Source organism: Lipotes vexillifer, unplaced genomic scaffold (genome assembly GCF_000442215.2).
Source record: "Lipotes vexillifer unplaced genomic scaffold, Lipotes_vexillifer_v1.1 scaffold1242, whole genome shotgun sequence".
In the NCBI taxonomy this organism is placed as follows: domain Eukaryota; kingdom Metazoa; phylum Chordata; class Mammalia; order Artiodactyla; family Lipotidae; genus Lipotes; species Lipotes vexillifer.
The window spans coordinates 718,294-726,545 of record NW_006793169.1 but is presented as its reverse complement, the minus strand read 5'-3'; the positions used below and the strand labels follow the sequence as shown (position 1 = coordinate 726,545).

Below are 8,252 nucleotides of genomic sequence, written 5' to 3'. Positions count from 1 at the left end.
AAGAGTACAGGGAGGAGCCCCCTTTTTTTAACTTTCTTTATCGAGGTATAACATAAAATGTAACAGTAAAGGGGGTAAAGTGCTCTGTTATTTTGTGTGCAGCTTAATGTATTTTTACATATGTGGGTACCCGGGTAAATCACCACCTCGGGAAAGATTTAGGATATTTCCAGTACCTCAGAAGATCCCTTCATGGCTCTTGCCAGGCTTAACTCCTAGAGATAGATAATCGCTGCTCTGACATCTGTCACCAGTGATGGATTCTGCCTGAGCTTGTGCTTCATCTAAATAGTATCATGCAGTATGTACTCCTGTGTCTGGCTTCTTTTCACTCAGTCTAATGTGAGATTCAGCCATGCTGTTTTGTACATCAGGACTTCATTCCATTTAAATTATTACTGTGTTGTAACCCATTGTATGGGAGATACTGTGATATGTTTGTCTGTTGATGGACATTTGGGTCATTTCTGCTTTTTAGCTATTAGAAAGAAAAGCTGCTCTGAACATTCCTGAATGTCATTTGGTGCGCGTGAGTTCATGTGTGTTGGATTACCTAGAAGCCGTGTTGCCAAGGCAGCGGGCAGGCATATAGTTAGTTGTCGTAAGTTCTCCTGGTTTTTTCCGAAGTAGTTCTTCAGGTTTCCTCTTCCCAGCAGCTAATGCTCCATAGTGTCAGTGTCCCTTGGTATTGACACTTGACGATTCCTTTTTTTTTTCTTTCAAGGTTTTATGCTTCTGGCAGGCCGAGTCAGGAAGCAGGAGGAGGTTGATGTGATTCAAGAAGTCCTTGAAAAACATTTCAAGAAAAAATTGTGTCCTCAATCCCTCTTCTCCAAAGAAAATCTCCTAAAATTGCTGAGTGAGTAGGCCATCACATCCAGAGGAGAATAAATTGAGTTGTATTCATATTAGAACCTAAATATGTACTCTGCCTTTGATAGGTAAATTGTCTACTCAGATATCCACATTGGAGTCTAAGTTCAGCCACGTCGTGTGGACCAAGGGCATGCGGAGACTGGCGATGCTGGTGGGAAGGGCGTTGGAATTTGGTGAACCAGTGCTGCTGGTTGGAGACACTGGGTAAAGTGGGGAGACAGTAACTCATTCTGAGGATTCAGTTCAATTAGTAGAGTTCATGTAGTGTGTGCCCTTCTGGATAAGAGACATGGTAGGGTGCTTGGTTTTGGGGAAGGGCCCCCTGAGCCAGGGGGCAGGCGCTCTGTGTTGGCCAGATGCCCTGTGTTGGCCAGCAGTGTCTGTGGCCAGAGCTCCCCTCTCTTGTTGACTGGAGTGTTCCTGGGTGTGTATTTGGAATTCATGCTCCTTGTTAATCTGGTGTGTATCTCTTAACAGGTGTGGGAAAACTACTATCTGTCAAGTGTTTGCAGCCTTGGAAAAGCAGAAATTATACTCAGTCAACTGCCACTTACACATGGAGACATCGGACTTCTTGGGGGGGTTGCGACCCGTGAGACAGAAGCCAAATGACAAGGTTTGTCCTGAGCAAATGATAACATGTTCATTTAAAGAATTGTAGTCAGCTCTGCGAGAGTCAACTGTGGGATTTTTTTCCTGGTGGGGCATACAGGTTTGATACATATCTTATCTTCATATTTTCACTGGTCTGCAAGGGACCTCCACAAGCATCCTGTTATGTGAGATCTGTTCCTTGTTCTCCAGTCTTTGTTTTCTGCAGAGCAACTCCAGCAGACACCCACTAGCTACATGTGTATTGTCTTGTGGAGCCACCTGCCCTTTAATTTCACCCTCTTCTTTTCCAAATTGTAGGAAGAAATTGACACATCAAGACTCTTTGAGTGGCATGATGGGCCTCTGGTTCTGGCCATGAAGGAGGACGGCTTTTTCCTCTTGGATGAGATCTCCCTAGCCGACGACTCTGTCCTGGAAAGACTCAACAGGTACATGAGTATAAGAGGTTTACCCTGTGTTTGATGCTTTTGATGGTCTGGATTTTATAGATATTAATTCTTGTGCACAGTAATGTTCTTCATAGGTACACTGTATTCAGTAAATGTTTGAAAATGATGATGAGCTATTGCTTTTTTTGGCTTTAGCACTCAGTGTCTTTAAGAGACCTAATTTTTCTGTTTAGCTGTCAATAATCAGAAAGATGGGACTATGGGAGGATAGGGCTAAAACAAACAAGCCCAAGTTAAAATTCTTTTTTAAGGCAAATTATGTGGCCATTATCTTAATTTTTTTTCCCAAAGAACTAGAATCAAAATCTTGGATGTTACAGCTGTAAGGACTCTGAAAACCCCAGACCAGGACACCGACCCTCCACACCAGACTTGGCTGGCCACATAGCCCCCTAGCCGCATACTGGTGTCGGATGTGAGAGCATGTGCTTGAGTAAGAAATCAGGCTTTGCTGAACACGTTCAAGCAAAGATGCTTTTCCAGAACAGAAAGGAAACTCATGCATCAGAAAAGGTGACTAGTGAACGTACTGAAAGAATATGGCTGCACAAATACTGAAATCTGATCAGATAAAACAGTTTAAGAAGTTTCTCAAAACCTACACAGTAAGCCTACGGTAAACCTGCTATTTGCATTGTGAAAGACTTCAGGACAAGAGAAGTAAAGCCCGAAGTGACCTCACCTGCTCAGAACATTGCTTCCAGAAATGTTTAAAAATGACACGAAGAATATCAGTGAGATTTCAGGAGTATCCTGTTCAACAGAATGAAGCCCTGATAGCCAGTGCAGGATGCCTTGGCCAACCACGTAGAGAAGTCCTGATGGACGGATCCCTGATGAGATACCGGAAATGAGGTCTCACCTGACAGAAACCGCCCGAAAGCAGTAGCCACCGTGTGAACCAGCCATCTGTCCTGACTGGCAAATAAGAACCACTGGAGAAGCAAAATTGCTATTTACCAGAGTAATCAAAATAAGTCTTGTTGTGCAGTGAAAATAGTAAGATGCAGCATTTGTTGAGACCTTAAGACTCAGCAGCTTGGTCACTTGATTAGAAAAATAAACCATTGTTTCTTCAAAATAGGTGTTCAGTCATGAGATAGAAAAAAAAAAAATTATATTACTAAAAGTAAAATAAATAGAAATAACCCAAGGGGGAAGAAAACGAAACAGGGATTTCCCTGGCAGTCCAGTGGTTAGGACTCCACGCTTTCACTGCCGAGGGCCGTGGTTCATTTCGTGGTCGGGGAACTAAGATCCCGCAAGCTGCCCGGTCAAAAAGAAAAAAAAAAAAATCCCCAAACAGAAAACCTCAGATCAGTGTGAATCTTGATGAATACCTGTGTTTCTCTCTTTATCGAGGTATAATTTACATATCATGAAGTGTACCTGTTTTAAATGTATAATTCAATAAGTTATTTTTTTTTCTTTCTTTTTTTGGTGGGGGTTGTTTCTTTGTGTGTCGGGGGCTGGGGAGTTGGGCGGTGGCCGTGCCGTGTGGCTTGTGGGATCTTAGTTCCCCGACCAGGGATCGAACCCCGGGCCCCAGCAGTGTGAGTGCCGAGAGTCCTAACCACTGGACCGCCAGGACGTCCTCTAATTCGACGAGTTTTAGTAAATTTACTGAGTTTTGCAGCCACCACAATTCAGTTTACATTTTTATCATCCCAGTAGCATCCCTCCTGTGCATTTACAGTTTTATCTTTGATGCCACCTCCTGCTCCAGGCAACTCCTCATCCACTTCATGTCTGTATAGATTTGTCTTTTCAGGACATTTCATATAAATGGTCTCTTCTTTAACTTTGCATCAATGTTTTGAGGTCCCTCCATGGTATAGCCTATATCATTAGTGTGTTCCTTTTTGTTCCTCATAGTATTTCATTGTGTAGATAATACCATATTTTTTTATCTGTTCACCTCTTCTTGGTATTTGGGTTGTTTCTGTATCTGTGAATAATGCTGCCATGAACATTTGCATGCTAGGCTCCCATTTTTTATTTAATTTATTTTAAAATATTTATTTATTTGGTGGTGCCAGGTCTTAGTTGTGGCTTACCGGCTCCTTAGTTGCAGCACGTGGGCTCCTTAGTTGTAGCATGCAAACTCTTAGCTGCAGCATGCATGTGGGATCTAGTTCCCTGACCAGGGATTGAAACCAGGCCCCCTGCATTGGGAGTGTGGAGTCTTATCCACTGTGCCGCCAGGGAAGTTAGGCTCCCATTTTTTAAAACAAGTGTCTTGACGTAAGTGGGAAAAGGAATTCTTTTTCTTTTGATCAGAACTGTTGTTCCACTACATAAGAATAGGGATAAATATTCACTTTGAAGTTTGTAGCAGGAAACCATTAACTAAAGTGAAAGCTCAACAAAGGAGATGACTTTTTTTTTCCTTTTTGAGAACACTGAAGACCACAAAATAGAATACAGAAGCCTTTTCTAATCTCACATTCTCCAATTTTTCTTCTAGTGTCCTCGAAGTGGAAAAGTCTCTGTTATTAGCTGAGAAAGGCAACCTAGAGGACAAGGATAATGAGGTAGAGCTGTTGACTGCTGGGAAGAAATTCCGTATCTTGGCAACCATGAACCCCGGGGGTGACTTTGGGAAAAAAGAGGTAAAACTGTGTTCTTGAAGCATAATTTTTTTCTGCCTTTTGACCTCAGCTCACTGTACCCATAAATACAGTATGTAAAAATGGGTCTGGAATTTTATGTGGTAAAAACTGAGTAAAAGATAAAAATCCAGAGAGAGCCATTATAAGGTTGAAAAATAATTCTGACAGGTAAAACATTTCCTTATTTGATGTCTCACTTTTGTATGTGCCTGAAATTTCATTATTGCAATCACTTTGCCTGGCTTTTTACATATGTTAAGGTAACAAAGTCTCATGAGAGCTCTGTGTGGAAGTTATTGCGCTAGTTTTATGGATGAGAAAAGTTGAAACTGAAGTTTATTCTCCCGTTCTGCTTCTAGAGTCTATTCTGTTAAACACGAGAGTGGTGATATGAATCACTTAAAGTGACAAAAAAGCATCACAGCCAGGATCCTGTCCTGGTTTTGCAGGTGGAGAGTATCTGTTCTCTCGGGGGTCGTGTGGGTCACCCTCAGACTGTTGGTAAAGGAATGGGTGATTTCTTCTGTTCAGAAGGTGGTATGAGGGTCCCCCAAGCCCCACGGCTTCCAGGCTCATGAAGCCTCTCAGTGGAGAAGTCTGCGTTGTGTGTGGGACCCTGGTGTGTTCAAGTTAGGGAAAGGGTAGTGTGGGAGTAGGTCAGGATGATGAGCAGATATGGGTTGATCGGGAGTGAAAGCAATTAAGATTCTTGATAACTTGGTGGCTGCCTGAAATGTGAAAATGATATTTAGGGCCTGATATTCCTCAGTAGCATAAGAAGAAAGATGATCACTGTGCTTTGGGAAATGTACTGAAGGGAAGAAATAACATACACCACAGTTTCAGAGTATGAAAACAGGCGCTGTGGCACGTGGAAGTAGCACAGAAAGATCTGATTTCAAGGTTGTATGTGTTAACTTGCCTGTCAGGTTAGCTTAAGGTTTTTTTAGACAGAGATTGCCGGCTTTTACCGAAGGGAAAGCTAGCTTTTGGTTCTGCCTGCCTTGCTGCAGAGGGAGGTGGGATCCTGGAACCATGGTCCTGCTCAGCTGGGATGGTGCTGAGCAGCACATGCAACCCCTGGGGCCTTTGCTGAGCTGCTCCTGGGTCCAGGCGTTGCTCCTGGTCCTGCTGTGCTAGACCGGGTAGGCAGAGGATGGAGTTGATCTGTCCAGTAAAAGAAAATCGTTGGTGAACTTTTGTGAGCGGGTGTTATCTGACCTAGGGGGAGGGTAGAATGAATCCAGACTGAGGGCAAAGGCCCTGAGACTGGAGGACTAAACAGTTCTTTGTCATACAAGAGGTAAGTATATACCTGTTTGCAATTTCACTCCTTTTGAGCCACATCAAAGTTTTCTTCTACTTCAGACAGCTCTCCCACATGGGAAGATAGTGTTTATTTTCTCCAAACCACCAGTCAAGTAGCTGAAGGGAAAGTAAAGGGAAGGGCCTTTGCTTAGGGGAAAGTGTTGGGGTTTGGAAGTCATCTACGGCGGCTGAATCCTTCTTGCACCACGGACTCTATAAGACCTTGAAGTTCTCTACCATGATTATAAAGAAAGGGGTGGTAGTACGAGCTCGGGGAGTGTGGTGGAGATAATGAGATGACATGTGGAAGGAGCCGAACAAATAGGTGTTCAGTGAATTATAGACAGTAGTAGAGGTGATAAAAGAAGCATTGGGTACTTGCCACATTCACAGCCAGCATTCATTCAAAGGATTTGTTTTCTAGCTTTCCTCATAGGTATTAAATTCACATTAAAATTTGTGTTCTTTGTAGCTGTCTCCTGCCTTAAGAAACCGTTTTACAGAAATATGGTGCCCTCAAAGCACAAGCCGTGAAGACTTAACTCAGATTATCAGCCATAATCTTCGCCCGGGATTGTCTCTGGGCAGAACAGATCATAAAGGTGAGAGTGTTCGGGTGGTGGCGGTGGGGTGGGTGTGTGTGTTGGAGGGAGGGGAATAGCATGTTTAGCAGTAGGTGTGTATGGCCTGTTCTATGGAGAAGTGATAACAAATAGAGAGATGTAAGGAAGACGTGATACTAGCCTGTTGCCCTCTACCGAAGTATCCCTTCTTCACCTTGCTTCCATCACCGGGTTACTACGTTTTAGCTTTCTGATTGTTTCACCTGTCGGCCATCTTTATATATAAGGCATATTTGTTGGCTAAAGATAAGGAAATGTGGTTTAAATTTTAATCATTACCACCGTTAGAAAATGTTCATAGAATTTTAAACTGCATTTCTTTAGTAGTTTGTCAACTAATTTATTATTTCACTTTATTTAAAATTTTCCTTTTATTATGAAAATTTCAAACACAAGGAAAATAGAGTAGTATTTAAAAAACTCCCATAGACTTGTAACCTAAATTTAATAATTCTTAAAATATCCAGTAAGAGCCAAAACATTTATTATACTTTTTTTTCAGATTGAGCCTAGACTGCCCTGATTAATCCCATATTCTCGGCATTGAATGGGCTAAATTTAGGACCTAGATCTGGTTCTAAGCCTTAATACAAACCCTAATACAAGTATTTTTTTGGTTCATTTTGCTTCTCTGTCTTAAAGAATATAAAAGGATGTCTGCTTCTTTGAGATTGAGGTTCATGGATATGTTCAGCTTTTTAAAGGCATGCTAAAACACAGCTTCAAAAATAGGTAGGATGGCTATGGAGAGTAGGTGCATGGGTCCCAGCCTCATCTGTGGTATAGTAGGAAAGATCGGCTCTTTAAAAGTCACCCGAGCACAGACTTCCTTTTAAGAAGGGCCGTTACTGAACCTCAGTATTCACGGGTGTACACAGTGCTGTCTGAACAGCTGGAGTTCCCCTGGCTCCACCAATATCACAGCTACTCAGTGGTGCAGAATTGACTAAGCCTGCGATTGCCAAACTCTCCTGGACAACTTGTTTAAATATAGCTTGCAGGGCCCTGCACCCAGGGCTTCTGATTCATTCGGTCTGGTGTAGGGCATGAGAATTTGCCGTCCTAACAAGTTCCCAGGTGGTCCAATAATATTGGTCTGTAGCCCACAATCAGAACTTGTGTGTTACCTTGGTTGTGTGCATTGGTGCATTTATGGTGAAAATTCAAGTAAAAAGAGGAGGAGAAGACAGAAATTGTTAAGCTGGCATGGTTTGTCTTTCGGCTCTGAGTTGGGACTGGGTCCCCCAAGGAAGTAACCTCTGAATCTCCTATGGGCTGCTTACTCTTCTGAGCTACCTGGATTGTGATAAGAATGGTGGAGGATGCAACTGCTGTTAAGCTGCCACGTTTGCTGCATCATCAGTGCTTTTCATGTTTAACTGAGCAAACTGTTCCTCGACAGGGACCCCTGGGACTTACTCTGAGCCTTACGGCTGGTCCTTAAGGAGCTTGTTTACTCCATGCTTTCCAGGCTGCGTGGCAGCAGACTTCCCTGGGGAGGCATTAGAGACCCTGAGGGAACATGGAGCATGAGGGAGAAGTGGCTTAATTATTTATATCAGTTTTTTCATTTGGAAATGGATCAGGGTGGCACAGCATAAAAACATTTTTTAAATTGTGTAATATAAAACAGGAAATTAGGGAATTCCCTGGCAGTCCAGTGGTTAGGACTCCGTGCTACCACTGTAGCGGGGCACAGGTTCGATCCCTGGTTAGGGAACTAAGATCCCACAAGCCACTCACCGCCAAAAAAAAAAAAAAAAAAAAAA

General features: G+C 42.8%; 1 protein-coding gene across 1 annotated transcript in view; it reads left to right on the top strand.

The window, feature by feature from the left end:
• The window catches only part of MDN1 (midasin AAA ATPase 1), a 157,075-nt gene that overhangs the window by 62,380 nt on the left and 86,443 nt on the right, over nucleotides 1–8,252 (top strand). The window contains exons 28-33 of the mRNA XM_007466260.1: nucleotides 725–859; nucleotides 942–1,080; nucleotides 1,354–1,492; nucleotides 1,789–1,919; nucleotides 4,408–4,552; nucleotides 6,333–6,462. Of these exons, the coding sequence (XP_007466322.1) occupies nucleotides 725–859; nucleotides 942–1,080; nucleotides 1,354–1,492; nucleotides 1,789–1,919; nucleotides 4,408–4,552; nucleotides 6,333–6,462 (819 nt within the window). The remainder of the gene's footprint in view (nucleotides 1–724; nucleotides 860–941; nucleotides 1,081–1,353; nucleotides 1,493–1,788; nucleotides 1,920–4,407; nucleotides 4,553–6,332; nucleotides 6,463–8,252) is intronic.